The 19876-nt window shown below is 47.3% G+C and overlaps 1 protein-coding gene across 1 annotated transcript; it reads left to right on the top strand.

Moving 5' to 3' along the window:
- Nucleotides 1-291: 291 nt before the first annotated feature.
- rlf (RLF zinc finger) lies at nt 292-19376 on the top strand (the record flags this gene model as incomplete). Its single annotated transcript, XM_080512707.1, has 8 exons — nt 292-471; nt 3831-3985; nt 7024-7105; nt 8618-8753; nt 8846-9048; nt 13199-13335; nt 13416-13557; nt 14461-19376. The coding sequence occupies 8 exons, from the start codon at nt 292-294 to the stop codon at nt 18991-18993; spliced, it is 5568 nt and encodes a 1855-aa protein (XP_080368833.1). The 3' UTR covers nt 18994-19376.
- Nucleotides 19377-19876: the final 500 nt, after the last annotated feature.

The following is a 19876-nucleotide window of genomic DNA, read 5'->3' as shown; positions in this document are numbered from 1 at the left end:
GACAGATAAAATTAAGTCATGAATCCGTGCAACACCGGACCATGAAATAAATAAATAAATAAATCGTGAAATAATTATATATGTTTCTATACATAAAATTAATTCCAACTTTAATTAATTAATGACACATTTAATTAATTATTTTATGGCGTATTTAATTATTTAATTTCGGCACAGTCAGCCCTCCACAGTTTCCCCGTGTCCCTCCGTCAAGACGCGTTACCCTAAAGAATCCCACGGTCCCTGAACGCACCGCTGCCTGCTGCATACGCGCCGTGCTGTAGAACGAAGATGGCGGAGAATAATGTGGAAGCGGAGCACGAATGGAGCGACTGGGCCCTGGACACGGCCGAAGACACCCTGGTGGCCATGGAAACCCTGCTGGCCACACTGAGAGCTTTCGAAGACGTCCTCAGGCAACAGGACGTGTCCACAGCTTCGTCTACGGAGTACTGCGACAACTTCTGTCAGGTAATGTGTACAAGCAGCTCCGCGACTCGGCTAGCTTGCGTTAGCTCGTCCCGATGCTCCGTCCCCCTGCCCCGGCCTGCAAAGCGGGTCCGATCCGCGGTGTCTGCTGGTCGGCCTGCCTCTCTTTGGCAACCGCTTTAACTGCGCCCTGCTCCTGCACACACTGTGCATTCTCTCCAGACCCACGTCCGCCAATAACACCCGTCCTGACATGTCAGTGTGGCGGTGCTAATTACGCAGTCAGCTGCTCGAAGTTCACAGTGAGCTGGATTCACTCGTCACCAAGTTTAATTTGTAAATGTGATTTACACGTTCAGGACATGTACACACCTGGCAATGCTACAAACACGCCTGGGCGGGGCGGAGGTGCGTGCTCAATGTGTTGGGTTCGGTACAGTGTGTTTTATGATGGTCATCTCAGGATGTTTGGTTCCTCTGGTTTATCTGTAGATTTTTCTCTGGTTTATCTCGTTCATCTGGTTCATCTTCTAACATAACTCGTAACCTATCAACCAATTCTATGCAAGAGCTTTAGTTCCAGTGCCCACACTCACACAGTGTCGATACAGTGAAGACATTATTTACATGATATGTCTTTACCATGTCTGGATGTTTGTGACTTAATTCCACCATCCATGGCTCTCACCCGGGTAACAGACTGGAGGGGCCTCATTTATGAAACATTATACTCGGGCCACGTTTATTAGTACCCGTGTTTTTACAAAAAAAAAAAAAATCTTCATTTACAATTTAATTTACACGGACTGCATATAAACTAATACTATGAGCAGCTACACTTGTGGGGGACAGTGTAACAAGAAGCGTGAAGCCATGCCAGCCAATCGGAGTCATGAATCGCTTGGGTTATTTCCTGTTCAGCACATGTTCAGTTTATTTGGACTGATAAAGAAGTGAAAGTCATCCTCAATGTGGTGGCAGGATTGAACGTAACACGTAAGAAGAAAAAGCTTTCACTGGAGCCATTTCCATCACAGTAGTCAAACTGTAAACACGGTCGCCAATGAAGCTTCCGTCACATATTGTGATGTAAATCTCCATCTGCTTTCTTTAGATGCAAATAGAGACACGGGCTTTTTCTAAGGACAACGCCGGTTCACGTAACAGAGCTGTTTTTTGGCCGATCAGCCACATGAGCTGTTTTAGAAGCATGAAAACTGTTTTGGTTTGTTTTTTTAAACACAGGTTGACCTGAGTGGAGAAATCCAAAAACGTAATCGTCCCGCTTGAGAAATATCACAGTTTTTGTAAATGTCTGGGTATGTAAACGTGGCCTAAAACTGTACGTGCACCAAAAAGCTGAAACTGGTTTGTGCCAAAAAAGTATTCGTATTTGTAAAGCCGCGCCTACGTACACACTTTCCCTTTATAGATCCCAGACTATCTGAAAGGTTGCATATTTCATATCCCTCCTCTACACACAGATTGTACTATAAATGGCCAATGTAAAGTACCTCGGGATTATTTTTGCATCTCAAAAGATCTGGAGATCACTGGCATTTTACACTAAATCCTGGCAGGAAAAATGAGGAAAATTAATTTCAAAGAGTGCGAAATTGTCGAGGTAGAGGTGGAGGAAAATACTATTATTTGTTCATCACAGTAGTAGGTTCACTAACGAGAAAACAAACAAGTGATCATCAGTAAGTCGTCACTGATGTAAACAGAGCGAGAGCCGTAGAAAAGGTCTGAGAAGAGCGTACACCCCGGTACGGTAACTTCAGTGCTAGGCACACACGTTTTAGAAACGGGAGAAAGTGGCGGTGCAGATGGTGAGGTGGTGAATTGAACCAGATTGATCTCATACATTTAATGTCGTCACATATCAGACTAATTGATCCACGCAATCGTATATGGCCAAGCTGCAATGTTCCAGATGTTCCTTTAGCAAGACATTACTAGCGAATTAGCAGCACGACGTTCACGTCACACTTCCACCTTCAAACGATGCAGAGCACTGGATAACTCTGATTAATAATCAATTGTGACAACGTGTGTAGCAATTGGTCTATTTGCTGAGTCGGCATCGGAATAGCGAGGTAATCGCTGTGCATAACGCTGCACCGCCATGCGATCGGGACGCTCTCGGTCTTATCTGATCTGGATCCCGGCCTTCCGACCAACACCTTGGCCGTCCGCGAGCCTTGCACCATGTGCGACCGGTTAGAGCCGCGACCACAGATTTCTAAGTCTTTCACTTCTCCCTCTGTTGAAAAGTGTGTTTGGGCTTTGAGACGTAGCAGATCTAAATTGCAAGTATAGCAATGGTTGAAATACATTTACAATGTGTCCTTTGCGTCAAACACATTTCTATAATAACTGATGCGACGCATCTTTTTGGTTTCCTCTGTGTTTGTATTTGATTTACAAATACATTTTGTTTATGATCAATCAATCTTCTGCTTGTTCTGGACTCAGATGTTGTTCAATGTTTGTCTTAACACACCTGACAAATCTAAACTATCCGCTGTGTCACAGACACATTCTAGAATTGTAATCATTCTAATCGTACACCCGGATTCTCTCATTTTGCTATTTGAGGTTTGAAAGCATGTTTGCAGAACGGAGCGTTTCCGACTGTAGTGGATTGAAAGAAATCCCCAGTCCGGAGAAGAGAAGTACCTCGATACACCTGCATTTAGGACCGATTAAACATTTGATATTGCTTCAACGTTTCCCCACTCGAAGCAGCGGCACTCTTTGTTTTAGGTTAATACCAGATAAATGCAAACAAGAGCGCTCCAATCTTTTCGGAAGTAGTCCAGCTGTAATTAGTACACTGATGTAGTTCCCCGGGGTCGGCACTCTATTCTCAGCTTCCTTTCACAGTTTTGGTATATTTAGGCAGAGGGGAATTAATTTAGCGTCTCTGTGGACATGAGCGCCACCCTGCAAGGCTCCAGCTGCCTGGTAAACGAGACTCCCGGGACGTGGAGATTTTTCTATCGTACGTCTGCCAGCGCCATGTGTGACAGGTGCCTCTGTAAGCCCGTGACACCTGGAGACAGGCGAGCGCCACCAAAACATCCAGCCACACACTAACGCACGCAAAACACTTTAATCAGAAAAGAGTTGTGTTGTATCGCCGTCCTTTGGGGTCCCTCCCTGGTGCTCCGGTGCAGGTTTGGGGTGATCAGGTGCTCCACGGTCCCCTCTGGTCCAATCAGGTGTCCCTCACACTGTTAGTGTCAGCTGGGATCACTCAGACAGACCCTGTCACCTCCCCCAGGTGGGGGAACCCCCCCCCCCCCCCCTTCGTTTGAGCCTTTCCTCCCACCTGATGATTTTTTTGTTGTTTTTTTTTTGTTCACGTGCGTTTTCCCCTGTGTTCTTGTCTGCAGGCTCTGATGCACTATGCCGGGAGCAGGAACTCCATGGAGCACGGCCTGCCTCTTCTGGAGGTCTACTGTCTGTCCATCAACTGCTTCGCCGCCGCGCGCTCGCACCTCACCGCCGAGTCCGACAGAGTGGCGCTGGTCCTGAAAAGACTGGCTTTGTGAGTACCGGGGGGGAAGCGCGCCGTGACGACCAGGCCTGCCAAGGCGGGCTTCAATGTGTTGTGGTTTGACGTTGTCGCCGTTTAAGATTATTTCACCTTCAGTGATCTTTTTAGGGCTCGACAGAAAAACAGCAAACACTAACTTTAGCTGTGATTCAAAACAATACCTGCAAAGCCGGTGAACATGAGGCCTCGGACCAAAATGCTTTTTAAGTGGTCATAATAACCTGCGTAGGGAACTCTTTATCTCCAACCGCAGGGCAATGAACTCTTCCAGCCTGAATCCTTATCTCCACCCTGCAAATGTGTGCCGCTTCAATCCTCTGTCGTCTCTGCGAACCAGTTTAAACACACATCTGCAACCAAACGGGGTTCTACATTTCCTCCAGTGACTCTTCTCTCCACTGCAGATCTCTGCGCTTTTCTGTATGCGTCAGACTGTTTTAAATTTAAACTTCACTTATTTAAAGTGCCCACGACGCTGTATTTCATGTTAATTTTGGTATTTTTGCCATGAAAAATAACAGTGAAAGGCATATTTTCCTTCGTTAGACGTGTGCTCATTTTTTTTTTTTACATAGTTACCCCGTTTAGAATCTTGTGCCATTGAAACACTCCAGGGGGTCGGAGATTGGAGAAGGAGGGAGCGGATTTCATGGCGAAAACACTTTTGGATCACGCATGGAAAGCTGCGTTTTCATTAAGTTGTGGTGTATATTTTGTGGATTTTTAATATATTATGCCGGCTCATTGTGTGGTAGGCTTTTACTCGAACACCCAAGCAAATGAAGTTCATATTTCCTAAAGATGCCATTCAATTCAGCTTTAAAGAAAAATATTATGAGCTCATATAGTGAAGGTACAATGAGATCAACTTTGAATTCAAGGCAAGCCTTGAACGTATTCTAGTGGATCATTCAGTATACCGTGTTAAATAAATGAACTTGTGTGGCAGAGCAAGGGGTCACGTGTTTGCGAAAGGAGTGAGACTATTTTTAATCTTTATTTTCTATTGAAGCAAAGACAAGTCCTGCTAAAAATAGACCATTTTTAAAACAGTATTTCTGAAGTGACGCACTGTCATCTGCCAATGCAAACATTTGTGAGAGGAGTCGTCCTGCAAGCATCGCCTGGTTTCTCAATCGCGACGTGGCTATTTTGTATGTGTGTTATTGCAGAAATGATCTTTAAGCTGAAGCTGTAATTAAAACCTGTAACATTTCAAATATAAGCCAAACACCGTGAAAGAGGGAAGCAGACTGACGGTAAGCGGTTGTGACTCATGACGGACTGTCAGAGGTTTTAATGGGGGTCATCCTGCAGATGAGCGCCTGTCTGAAGACGTTCACCACACCTGATCTTCATTTACTGCTGAGCCTTCAAACTGCAGTCACGCAGATTTCTTCTGACCTCAGGTGGATTATTTCTGTGGTTTCAGCTCAGTTATTAGTAAATTACATCGCTGTCGGACAGTAATACCGTCTCTGTCACCAATGTTCTCGTTACAGGAACCAAAAGGTCCAAAACAAGTAAAGTTCTAAAACTTTAAAAATTCTGCAAAGCCTCCGGAGACTACAGGTTGCACAGTATATCACAAATGTATCATTGTGAAATCAACATGAGCGACATACAATTGCACCGTCATACAGTACCTCACTAAAGTGAGTACACTCCGGGTATTCCTGCAAATGTTTAATTCTATCTTTTCATGGGACAACACTGGAAAAAATGAGACTTTGATGCGACATAGTTGGTGTACAGAGTAGCACTGTTGAATCCATTGACACCGAGAGAAACATTTTCACTTGGCGGTGTACTCACTTTAGGTGCCAGCGGTTCAGATATTAATGGCTGTGTTAGATTATTTTGAAACAAGGGTACATTTTCACTGTCTTGGTGATTCACCGATCTGCATTGTTTCACTTCTGATCCGATCCCGATACCTGGATTTGGATATCTGTCGATGCCAGAGCTGCTTGCTTTAATATTATTATTATTATTATTATTATTATTATAATTGTTGATTTTAGGAGGCTGTAATAAACTCCTCTCTGTTTGCATGTTTTCTCTCTACAGACAACTTGAGGTTAGTAGAAGGTGAGAAAAGGAAGCAGTACAAAGTATTTTAGTTCCATGTGGACAATGTGGGGGTCTGAGTGACGTCATCATCTCATAATAAACTAGTTCTGTCTTTAAAACCTCACAATCCCTTTATTAATCCCTGGAGAAATTCTTTAGCAACGCAGCAGCAACACGGTGTTTTACAGCTCTAAAGCTGCACAAACGATCAGGACTATTTTCAGGGAGTTTTTTCTGGAGCTTCACGGAGGAGTGAATCACCTGCTACAGCCTGGAGGAGCTGCTGTTCATTGTTATGATGCTGCGGTCGGCGCCGTTCTCCTCGGCGAGTTTTAAAACGGTGACACCCGGCTGCAGCGAACGCTGCTTTGTGGCGTTTTGAGTGTAAAGAGACGACTTTACCTTCTGTCAAAGTGTCATTTCTTCAGCGTTGTCCCATGAAAGGATAGAAATGAATAGTTCCGGAACGTGTGTGTGGGGGGGGGGGGGTGTGACCTCAATTCTGTGAGGTAATGTATTTCTGATAGTTTCTCTGTGGCCGTCTGAGCAGGTCAACTGAAACGTTCTGAAACGTGTGCATGAAGATGGACGACACTGACAGCATAGCAGGCTTGTCTATTGTTCACTTGAGCTACGTTGAGTTTACAGAGGAAAAATAACGACAGTACTGCAACTTTACTTATCCAACTAATAACTCTTGTGTCAAACTTAAGACACATGTAATCAGAAATAAAGCAAAAAAAACGGCTCAATCACAGCTTTTCTTTTTCATTATGGAAAGAGAAACAAAGCTCAAAGCACCGAGACCTCAAATGATCTACTGAAGTGTTTGTCGCAGGTCATCATCCTGATTATAATCACATGTTGGAGTGACATTGTGCTGCCTTACTTCTTCTTGATGTATGTTTGACAAATGTATTGTTTGGAGGTTTGATGAGCTTTTCTTTTTTCTCCAGGAGCTGTTTTGAACTGCTGCTGTCAGTGCCTGAGAATGAAATCCCGTATGAAGCCTGGGTTCAGTTCCATCATTCAGTTCAGGTACAGTCTGCTTGTGCCCCGTCCCTGGTGGCTGCCCCCGGTGGTTGCCCCCGGTGGTTGGCCCCCGGGGGCCGCCCCCGGTGGCCTGCACCTTCACATCACAGTGCACACACACACACAATGAATGCAGTCTTGGCTTGCCTCATATCAGGCTTGAAGCAGTTTTTCATATCTGAGGATTTTTAAAGGGGTCACATTATGCAAAATTGGGTGGGTCGTCAATCCCAATCGAGGCTGGTCGTTCCTTCGTCCTTCCCACAGTTGGGCAGCTCTGTTCTGGCACATGGCACCACAAGAAGGAGTTCTTTTTCCTTATCCCAGGGTGGGCATGTGTGGGCGGAGAAGGGCTGGGCGATATGGCCTTTTATCAATACCTTGATATTCTTAGAGCCAGAGAGATAAAACCCTCAGTGATTGTGTATTTCTCTTTCTCTCTCTCTGCAGAAATGCCAAATACTCATTTTATATTTAGGTGCCATTTTCATACAACTATCAAAACATTTATGTAAAAAAAAAAACAGAACACAGCACATTTTACACTATATAAAAATGAAGATTTTTTTTTTAATGTTTGTAAGCTGACAAACCAATATAGTTCTCTGCAATGTTCACAAATCCAGTTATTCAATAAATATTGGTTGACTTCTTTCAGTATTTATTTAGAAAATGAAGGTCATCCCTCATCTTTGAATTTGCTGAAATGTGAGGAGTGTGCTCAGTTTAGTGAGATACTGTAAATCTATAATATGGGCATGATAATTTGCATACAAACGTGTGAACTATATTGATTAACAAACATTTTTGAGCTATAAAGTGGCACAACTTGTAAACAGCACTGAGTCGCACATCAGCTGTTAAAACTCAAGTGTCTCAAACCTCGGGAGGTGGTTGGTGTCGCTAATCAAGGTTTTGGTATTTGCAATCATTTGGGACCTAAAATACAGTTTGTCAATGCATTTTGTTTTGTTCACCAGGACTCGGTGTTGTCAAATATTGACTTAATTTGTATTATTAGCCTGTGGTCTTGACAAGACCATCTTCCAGGCCTTCGTGCCAACGGTTTAGGATGAACTATATAATTACCTTCAGCACTGAAAGTTGGGGTGAAGGGTATGTTTTTGTCCCCGTGGATTTATTTATTGGTTAGTATGCATGTACTTTTTTAACTTTTCGCATAAACTATGAACATCATTTAACCTTAATACTGCAACAAAGTGAAGCGATAGAAATGACCAGCTTCCTGTACGACGACGGGTTATAAACATACCCGGGATATCTCTGTTTCCAGAGTTGACTTACCCAGACTAAAAGCAACACTGTTGCTGCAGCCAAAGCCGGAAAATTGCTGACTTTGCAATGCGGGACTTACTTCAGAAGTCCTGGTATTTTCACATATTTCAGAACTGTGAGGAGAAAACTGCTGTTCTCTCTCTCTGGCTGGAATTCGTGATGTTTCTGAGTCCTAAGCTGTTTGTTTGGTTTTTAATCTGCTATTTCTGATGATCCCTGCAGATTGCCCATGATACCTTGCTACGGTACGGCAGCACAGACCTCCAGGCTTTACTGCAGATTACAGGAGAAGGAGGCGCATGGAGCAACCCCGTCCTCACGTCCCTCCTCACCGGACAGACCACCAACCCAGAGGAAGGTGAGAACTGGACCTCCTGTCCCACTTAAACTGTGATTTTCATTTTGCTCTCCGTGCCCAGACGTCACGTGTCGTTTGAATTGTGTCTTCAGTGAACACGTACATCAGCTTGGAGGGCGAGGGCTTCATGGAGATGAGGGTGAAACATCTGGAGAAGATGGGGGAAGTTGCCAAAGCTGTGGTTTTGGCCAAAGCGTGCACGGAGTGCAGCTTCATCTCCAACCAGGCCATGTTTCGTCAGATGTACATCTCACTGCTCTGCCACCTGCTGCCCAATGAAGAGGCCATAATGGAGGTAAATCACCTGGAGTCTGACGTTTGAACATGAGGCTCGGTGGTTTTTACGAACGTGAAGTCATCTGCGGCTTTCTTGGGCTCATATTAGGTCAAACTAGCTTCAGACATTATGAAGGTGCTGGTTTTTATGACCCTTAAAGTCCTAGTGAAATGTAAAACACTACTTTGCAAAAAACGATAGTTGGGCGACTACTTCTAAGGTTTCTCCGACTCTGCCCCACCACTGTTGTCACATAACAAAGTTACTTCAATTTTGAATCTCCAGCTGACGAAGTCGGGGGAATCCTTCTTCGTGAGCGTGACGTCAAGAGTTGTGCAGATCTCCATCTGTTGTGTTTACATTGGCTTGTTTCCCTCTTAAATATCAAAGTTTTAACAGTGTTTTGAAGTTATAGTCGGCGTTTTATGAGCCTTGACGAAAGATTGAGCCTGGAAGAGACCAGAGAGAGGAGAAAAGGAGCACAGGCGGCGGGAGCGGCTAGCTCGCGCGGCTAGCGGGAGCCGCTAGCTCAGGCGGCTAGTAGACGATCAAGTAATACCTGGACTCGTCTTCGGTGATTCTGCGCAGTCAGAAAAGCGCTTCGACGTGATCCACGAAGCCGGGTCGTTCTTCCAAAAGTCAGGACGCCTCAAAGCCGCGGTGTAAACTGGCGGCTGCTGAGGAGACGAGGACGAATGGAGGACGAAGCGTCTTCTGCTTCCTCAAACATGTTCCAGACGGGGTCACCGATGGCAGAACGACCCTTCTGTGTCTTCTTCATCAATCACTGGGTTTGAAATGCCCGATGATGATGAAATATGGTTAAATTCAGCCTCTTCGTCGTCAAAACTCTGATCCTTCATAATGTAAACACAACTTGGGCGTGTGCACAACTCGTGACGTTACTCTATTATTGTCAGAAGCTCCGCCCAGCAGCGAAAATGCCGCTGTTTATCGGCTATTTTCTAGCAGATTGTCATGTTTTAACATTTTACCCTTGGGCCAATTGGCATAAAAAATGTCCCTAGAAGCGACAGCCAGAGTGTTTTGGAGGTCGAATTTTCATTTCACTAGGACTTTAAGGCCCCTGCAGTCTCCCATAAGAAACAATGAGGCCACGAAGAAAAGTTGGGCTCTGGCGGCAGCCAGCTGGAGACTTCATACTCTAAGAAGCTGTAGAATTCATAAGCCACGCCCCCTCGGGGCAGGCCACGCCCCTCGGGGCAGGCCCACATCTGTGAAGCAACGTTTTAACTATTCCAGTGTTTTCAGAAACACATTTCTCTGAACTGTTTAAGTGATAAGAGTTTTTGCCTGAGCCGCGATGCTGGTCTGGTTTTAACGTGAGCCCGCGTTCAGATGTTTTAAAGAGCTGCGAGGTTCATACAGTAGTGAGGTGACAAGCTAAATATGACTCAAATATTAGGGATGGCTCGATGCCACTTTTTCACATCCGATACCGATACTGCAGCCTTGAGGATTGGCCGATACACATCCGATTCTTTTTGTCACTCTAAAAGTTGTAAATAGTATGTGGGTGTAATTTGCTTGATACTGACGTCTACAAACATCACGTTCACTGCACAACTATTCTGGTCCCCGAAAGAAAGTTATGCATAACTGCTTTGGCTCTTAACAGCATTTGTAAACACAACAAACCAGCTGCACTATTCACATGTTTGAAATAGAATAAAAGTGCAACTTGGTGCAAATATCTGAAATTATTCCCGTGTATAAACAGAAAAGTCACATTATACCTCAACGACTTTGGAAAGCTCCAATAAAGAATATTATGAATGAACATAAAATAATAGCATCCCCACTAGAATAATGTAGGAAGATGCCAGTTACACATGGCTTCTTAAGACAAATAAAGACAAAAATAAAAACAATAAAACTCTCAGCGATACGCCTGAGGCCTGGACTACGAACCGTGATCAACATATCCAGGATCTCTCTGTTTCCTGGGTTGACTGATCCAGATGTGCGCGATCCTGATCACCGTTACGACGAAGCAGGTTATATCAACTCGCTGGTTCAACCCAGACCGACATTCGCCTTCACATGAAAGGGGTGGAGTTTGCAACATCTGACCAATCACACACACGGAGAAATCCTGCTGCGCAGTTTACAGGTTATTGAAGGAGCGATTGTTCTGGAATGAAGAATTAAAACACATCCAGAAGCTAAAAGCAACACTGCTGCTGCAGCCAAAGCCACAACATTGATAGCTTGTTAATGCTGAGTTGGTGAGATTATATGATATTAATTCAGCACGGCTCTGTGATCACTCAGTTTCACTTTATTACGGCAGAAATGTGTCGGGGTGAACTTCCTCACTGCTCTTCTTTTAGTTTCAATTCTCCATCCTGTTGTTTTCAGGCTGAGCTTCTCTTGCGTGAGTTTTTTTTTGTGTTGGAATATGAATTAATCACCTTGATGGGATGAGTAGTTCTGCAGTTCGGTCAGGTGTGATCATTAACCTCATTATCACAGATCAACCCTAGTGGAGATAAACAGGCTTGGAACAAGTAGGGTGGGAAAAAAACCATTCTTGAAAGACTCGGTGACGACAATTTATTTTATGTCGAAAGATATCTCTAAATTAACTTCTCCTCTCCGCTGCAGCTCAGCGCTGAACCCATCCGGTTTTTCTGCCACCCCTTGAGACACTCGTTTTGCAAACGCTGCCCCCACCTGTTTAACTATTCTCCTCCTTTAGCGTAAAGATAATTCCGGAACACGCATGCGCAGCACACAGCGTTTCACCTCTGTTCTTTTTCCTGTTAAGAATTATACAGTGGAAGGTCATCCTTGCTTTAATGTCATTGAGACGTAGCAACAGTGGTGGGAAGGCATGTTTCTTCTTCAGCGGGACACATCTGGCTGTTGTCCATGTAGCAGTGAAACGAACCAACTCCCTCCCACACAAACTCACATGATATCAAATGAAAATCCATGCGGTTTGTAAGCCAGATATATTTACCGCACACACACAAATTAATAGCCCTGAATATAGACACACAGTCTCCCCCTGTATTGTATTGCCTCCCTATGCACACACACACGCACACACGCACACGCACACACGCACACGCACACACACACACACACACACACACACACACACACACACACACACACACACACACACACACACACACACACACACACACACACACACACACACACACACACACACACACACACACACACACACACACACACACACACACACACACACACACACACACACACACACACACACACACACACACACACACACACACACACACACACACCACTCTGCTAGAAATGTCCTGAGTTCAGCTTCATGCTTTGGTTTGACCAGGCGTTTCTTCCCTGACTTTTTTTTGTTGTTATTGTGTAATACCACAACAGCATTGTTCCGTTATTCCTCCTGAACCCTCGTCCTCTCCCCTCATGCAGCACTCCTGTCTCTAATGCTCACTCCACATCTGCCTGTTACATGTTACACACACTCGTAACAGAAAGGTAGAAAAAAAACTCTCACTCCTCCCTCTGTCGCTTCATATCAGCAACATTAATTCAGGTACTTTCCAGTAATTGTGTAATTTGAACTGAGTGACACAGATGAGGGTTCTACTGATGGGTTCTGAATACCCCCCCCCCCCTTTGTTTTTCTGATCGGCTGTGAAAAGATGGAAGACAGGCAACTGACAGGCAAACAGCCACATGCAGCTCGTGAGCCACGGGTTGGCCACCCCTGCTCTAAAATATTGTGTTCCTTCAAGTAAAACTTCAGCTGCCAGTAGACAACCTTCGCCAAGATTGTAGAAATAAAAGGCAGCTTGGAGGTGGGCCTTAAATCAACTAGAACAGCCTGATCAAGTCCAGGTTTTAAGAAGTGGCTGTAGTGCCACATGTTTAATATGTACAGACAAGACGCCAGAACACAGGCTGCTGTTTGTAAGAGCAAGAACGAGTTGCGTGAATTGATTGTACTGTATTGCCACACAGCGCCCACTAGTGGCCTGACAAATAAACTTCAGCATTCGCTTTGCCTCCACTCGACTCGGTTTTGTCGGTTTTCCATTACAATGTGGTGCCACTGCTGCGTGGGCACAGTCATCAGAGCCTTTTGATTGTAAATGTAGATTGTAACACTAGACTTCCTGTCCGACAGATATCCAGACTGGACTGTAAAGATGTGCTGGATATCACAAGTACCCTGGAGACGGAGGGAGAGGAGAACACGGCCTTCATCCTGTGCACAACATTCCTCACACAGCAGCTGCAGCAGCAGAGTCTGTACAGCTCCTGGTGAGTTCCTCTGCTCGCGCCGCGGGCCATTTCCAACAGGCTGGATGTGCTGACGCGACCTCTCTGCTCTCGCTTGACAGGGAGCTGACTCTTCTGTGGAGTAAACTTCAGAGGAGACTCGACCCCTCGCTGGTGTCTCTCCTGGAACGATGCCTCCAGCTGGGCGCCATCGCCAAAACAGTCCATCATTTGCTCTGCCTGGTTCGTGTCATTCACACAGAGGTGAGTGTGATCCGTCTGCTGTACGCTGTAGAGAGATTACATTATTACTCTTCTAGTATATTGATAACCTTATGGGTTTAACACTTGCAACACTGTGCAATGTCGGTTTTCTAAACGTTTCTATGGCGGTTGCTTTGAAAGCTCGAACGCTCCGCTGAATGAAACGCAGAATCTTTACAACTTACTTCAGTCTCTAGGAATAAAAACCTCTTCAAACTGGAAGGGCGGCTCAAATGGCAGAAGCTTAAATTTAGGCAAAACGGCTAAAATTGCTAAAACATTAAAATACACTAAAACTGGTTTAAGACTAACAAGATATTCTCAAATAATTCCAGGTCTTCTGTTCTAAATCTTAGATATGAAACCTCGGTAATGCACAAGATACAGTTTTTGTGTAGTGATCAAAACAATATTATACCTTTACAAGATGTGCTCTCTTAGCTTTTGAGGTGAGCCAGCTCGAGATGAATTTTATTTGTCTATGATGGTTTCAGACCTCTGGACTAGAAGCATCTATGTGACAAAGGAAAAAGCTGAGTCTGGAAGCAGAATCCACTTTTGCAGCTTTTATTCAGGAGTGTTCTGTGATGGTTGGTTGTTGGCTGCTGTTGCCTGGAAAGTTAAGAGACTCGGAACATGAGCTCAAATGTTTGTGCTTGGCGTCATATTGACCACCTGCCAATCTCCCACGCCTCAACGTTCCACAGATTTAAAGCTAAAGCTCTCGTCGGTGTTCTTGTGCCTCCGCACGCAGCTGCATACAACCCAAACACAAGACTCATTATTACTATTACTGGCCAACAGATGTTTATTTTTGACTGATTTTGAATCTTGTGTTTCATTGGATAAGATGGTAAAGATGTAAAGTAAACTATAGCTCCTTTATTTATTTATTTCTTCCAGGCGGAGGAACTTGGGACGCCCGCCTCAGTTGAACTGTGTGTTAAAGCTCTACAACTTCCAAAGGCAGATGACTCGGAAACAAGGATCTCCGTCTGTAAGACCATGTCATGCCTTCTCCAGGGCGACCTTGAAGTGTCCCGAGCCTGCCAGCTCACAGAGTTCCTCCTCGGCCCCTCTCACGAGTCCTTCAGATGTCTGGAGGAGCTCTATCTGCGCCCGGACCAGAAATATGACCAGGAAAGCGGGACGATTCCCAACTCGCTGCGCTGCGAGTTGCTTCTAGCACTGAAAGCTTACTGGCCTTTCGACCCTGAATTCTGGGACTGGAAAACTCTGAAGTATCACTGCACATCTCTTCTTGGGCTGAAGCCGGAGTCGGACATCGAGGAGGAAGAGGCAGCAGACAGACACGAGTGCCTGAAACCACAGGAACCGCAAGTTGCCGCCGTGAAAGTGGAATCCAAGCAGTACTATGCAATTAATGGAGGGCATGGTGATCATGAGCAGCAGCGTAAAAAGCAGATTAACGAGCAGAAAGAAGCCAGAGGAGAGTCCGAGGCTAAGAAACTCAAGCTGTGCTGTCAGATCTGCCGGAGGTCTGTGTCCGACTCTCAAATCGTCCATCACTCGAAAAGGCACGCCGAGGAAAATCACCACCCATGTCCCGTCTGCAAGGACACGTTCAAGAGCAGGAAAGAGCTGGTTCCGCACTTAAAAAAACACATTCAGAGCGAGACGCATGTCGACGCGATCAATGTGAAAAAAGAGGAGGCGGCGACGCGTCCGGATGACGACGACGATGTTGAACCAGGCGAGATCACCGTCGACCCCTCCTTAATGTTGTATTACGAATCCACACATGACCCCGACGTGCTGCACCACATCGTGGAACAAGCCAGCACCGTGAAGGAGAAGCACGCGGAGGACGACGAGTACGTCACGTTTGAGTACATCGACCGACACTTCAAGCTGCAGAATCGAGACGAGTATCCATGTCCAGGAACTGGATGCACTCGCGTGTTTAAACACTCAAAGTACCTCTACGTGCACTTAAAGTCCGAGCACGGCAGTGACAATAATGTCAAATACTTCCATCAAATGAGGGACAAGAGGGAGAAGTGCGTCTTCTGCAGGCGCCACTTCGTCTCAGCGTATCATCACCGCAAACACAGGAGAGTTCACTACGGCGATCGGCCGTACAAGTGTGTGGTGATGGGCTGCGGCGCTCAGTTTAGCACCTCCAACGAGCTGGTCACACACAAACAGACCCACGGTTATCACCTCAACTACCAGTGTGAGCTCAAGGGCTGCTACATCACATACACCGACCTGGGCCAGATCTATCACCACGAAGCACAGCATTTTCGAGACGCGGCCTTTACCTGCAGCAGCTCCGAGTGCAAACAGTACCACTTCTCCAAGAAGGACTTCATAAAGCACTTGGCCTCGCACAGCATCACTTTCTCCGAGTCGGACTTTGAAGCTCAGCGCAGGGCAAAGCGGAAACTCTTCAAGATGGTTCCCGAAGCGGCGCCTCGCCTCAAGTCTTTAGATTCGGAGGGACTTGTGAACGGAGAGGACCTCCACCCGGGGAGTTGTGACACACCGCTGCAGTCCGAGGACGCAGAACCCAAAGCGACAATGACCCTGGTGGCCGTGTGTTTCGACGGCAGCAAGTTCACCTGTGGTTTTGAGAAGTGCGGCATGACGTTTTCCAGAGCCAGAGATGTGCAGCGGCACCTGAAATGTGCTCACCCAGATCATCTAAAGCTGGAGAACAAAGAACAGAAACATGACAACGAGCACAGCGCCAAGTCCAAAGTCATAAAGACTGAACCCTTGCTGGACTCTGAGAAAAATCCGCTCTCGGATCCTTTAGAACCAAACCAAGAAAGAAAAGTGTCCGCTCAGCCCAAAAGCAGCGAAACGACAAAAGACGACCCTCTAAAAGAAATTCTGCTCGGCCTCAGGAGACTGAACCTCAATTCTACACCATCACACAATTTGCCTAAAGAGCCTTTAAAGTCTGGCGTGTACCCAAATTCATCTCAGATGGCTCTTCATCAAGCCATCATGGCCAAGCCTCCGGTCGTGCTGCTTCAGAAGAGACCACACCTGTCGGCAGGTACAGTTTCAGTCAAAGAAGAAGAGAGCCTGGAGCTGTTGGCAACTGCCAAGCCGTACGTCTGTCAGGTGAAGAGCTGTGGGTTCCGCACGGCGCAGAGCTACAGTTTACTCCGTCACTACAACACCAAACACGGCCGCACCTTGGAGCAGGCTAAAAGACTGACTTCTCTGAAAACCACCTCCTTTAAGCCTTACGTGTGCCAGCTTTGTTCCAAGAGTCACAGACAGAAAAACGTGCTGCGCTCTCATTACATTCAGGTTCATAAGCTCAGTCCCGCCTCCGTGGATTCCATGATTTGCACATCCGCGCAAGAGGGGAACAAAGGAGCCTCGGCTCAAAAAAGACAGACCTCACACCACAGCCTGAAAGCGAAGAAGGAGGTCGGTAAGGCACAGCGCCAACCGAGGGCAAAGAACTCCACGGCCGTAAGCGAGAATGGACAGAAGTTTGACACCCCTCCGTCTGGAGAGGACGGGCAGAGCAGACCGGAAGACGACGAGCAGGAGGAGAAAAAAGTCGACGGAAGCACGCAGGTGAGGACGAGACGTTTGGTGGCCAAAGGTAACCTGTGCTACATCCTGGACAAATTCAGTAAACCCTTCCACTGCGTGGCGAAGAACTGTGACGCGGCGTTCTCCACGCAGGGCGGCCTGGTCCGCCACCTGCAGCTGATCCATCACTACAACCGCTCCCAGCTGCTGTTGGAGAAGGACATCGACGTGCAGTGCACCTCCGAAGTCAGGAAAGAACCGGCGAAAAAGAGAGCGCCCCCGAACTCGGACGAGCCCCAGCCCCAGTTCAAGTGCCACTTTGCGAACTGCAGCGCATCCTACCACCTGAAGAGCAGCCTGGTGCGTCACACCCGGGACTATCACTCCAAGCCGCCCGGCCTCATCCGCTGCACGTTCGACGGCTGCACGCGAGTGTTCAGCCACAACGAGGCGCTGAAGAAGCACACGCTGTACAGCCACGACGAGTGCTACGACTCTCTGGTGGTGCGTCTGCAGAGCACCCACAAGAAGTCCATCACCGGCTGCCAGAAGAAGCTCATCGTCCCGCCCGAGAACGAAGACCGCGCCTCCTCGCCGCCGCCGTCGCCCCCCGCGCAGCCCGAGCAGTCCGGTCCCACCGCCGAGGTGCCGGCAGAGCCGCGGGAAGCGAGCGGCGAGAAGGTGAAGAAAGCGAGGAAAGCCGACAGGATCTCCTTCGGCTCTGTGGTGTTTCGATCTCACGAGGAGGCGCTGCAGATGTGCCAGGACCGCGGCCTGCGGGTGACTTTCCCCTGCATGGTTCAGGACTGCGACTCCGTGGTCACCTACGCACACAGCCTGAACCGCCACTACCTGAAGGTGCACCGCATGCTCCGCGAGGACCTGGCCAGGAACCAGGAGAAGCTGCTTTTTAACGCCGAGCAGCTGGAGGAGCTCATCCAGAGAAAGTCGGCCCGGCCCGCCGTGACGGGAGCCGCCGTCCCCAATGGGGTCCGCAAACCGGAGCACCCGGGGGAGCCGGGCAGCGCGGGCCAGACGGCCCCCGCCGGACTGCACCCTCTAAAGCCCGGCACAGTGGTGGAGGAGGAGGAGGGTTGCAGCGCTCTGGGCTTCCCGGAGGAGCAGGAGGAGGAGCTGCCCCCCGCGGAGAGGAACGGGGTCCTGGTGGGAGCAGACGAGGTGCTCTACGGCGAGGCCAGCGCGGCCGGGCACACCGCCACGGCGAGCCCCAGCGCCCAGAAACAGGAGGAGCGCTTAAGTCTGGATAAAATCACACCGCTGCTCCGGCCGCTCACCGTGGACCTGTCGCCGCCGTGTTCCTTGCGCTTCACCGCCGAAGACGGCCTCCAAGAGCCGTCCGGCAACCGAGAGGGCGGTAGGGCGCCGAGCAGGTCGCTCTCCTTCGCCACGCAGCCTTTTCGTCAGCCGCTGAAACGGAAAAACGAACTCGCCGAGCCGCCCCCCAACATCAAAGACCCCCAGGCTCGCAGCGCGTCCCCTTCGCGCCCCTTCGACATCGCCGCCTACAAACCCATCGGCTTCGAGTCGTCGTTCCTGAAGTTCATTCAGGACACGACGCCGAAAGACAAGAGCGCCATGCCAGCCCGGCGGCGGGACGCCTTCAGGCGCAGCTGCTCGGTGAAGGAGAACAACCAGCTGGGGATCTCCCACACCCGCAGCAGACGCACGCACTCCCCCCTGCTGAAGCCCCTCGCCATGGCGGGGGACCCCACGTCGGTGGACAACCTGAAGTCCATCCTGGACAAGGCGCTGGCCGGGTGCGGAGACCTGGCCATCAAGCAGCTGCAGTACCTCAGGCCGGTGGTGGTGCTGGGCCGGCCGGTGAGCACCACCACGCCCCCCCACCTCTTCCCACCTGACATCAGCGGCAGCAAACTGCTTCTGGGTAGTTAGAATCGCCGCCTGGCGAATTATGAAGGATCGATTTCTGGAGGCGTCAGTATTTTTCGTTTCTTCCAACATTGATGATGTTGCTTTTTGCAGGGGTCTTTTTTTTTTTTTTTTTTTCTCCCAAGTTGCCAAAATCAAAAGTTGTAGGAAATAGTCTTAGGATTTAATGAAGTCGAAGCGCTGCACAAATGTCAATTTTAACTCACACATGTGTATATATTGTAGTTCTCAAAGATACATTTGAAGTACAGCTTTTCAGTTTGTTGGAAGTCGTCGGTAGCGAATCGAAACACGTCAGTAAAATCGTGACTAGGTATATTTCTTGGCGACAAAGTCGTTTGGTTCTTTTTCCACCTCAGTTTCTGTTCAGTCTCTTGGGTTGCGGTGGACTGATGCCAGATGTTGTATGTAACAATTTCTAAATAAATGATGTAAATTATTTCAGAGCCTGTCTGAACTGTGTCATTTCCTGTTTCCGATGTGTTTCACTGACTCCGACAGCAGATTCACGTATTGATTCGTTTACAGAGCAAGTTGCCATATTTGGTCAATTCAACATTTCCTGCAGTATTTTCCCTAAATTTCAGATGCAAAATGATCCATGATGAGATGAACCCTGAGATCAGTTCTACTCTCTTGTTTGACCTTTTTTTATTTTTCTCCAGTGAATCATCTTTCAATGAGCACCTCGGCGTACACTGCTTCGAAATATATAAAGGTTATTTGACTGCAGGTCTGTATGGAGGACAAAATGTATTGAAATAGTTAAATCTCATGAATTTATGAAAATTTAATTTAAATATATAAATGTGTCATTAAATGTGAATTCTTTAAAATACCAATTCATTTTATGTTAAAAAAAAATAATCTAAATGTGCCCTGAATA

Source organism: Blennius ocellaris, assembly GCF_963422515.1.
Source record: "Blennius ocellaris genome assembly, chromosome: 17".
NCBI lineage: Eukaryota > Metazoa > Chordata > Actinopteri > Blenniiformes > Blenniidae > Blennius > Blennius ocellaris.
The sequence above is the reverse complement of the archived record's forward strand: the minus strand, read 5'-3'. Positions and strand labels throughout refer to the sequence as shown.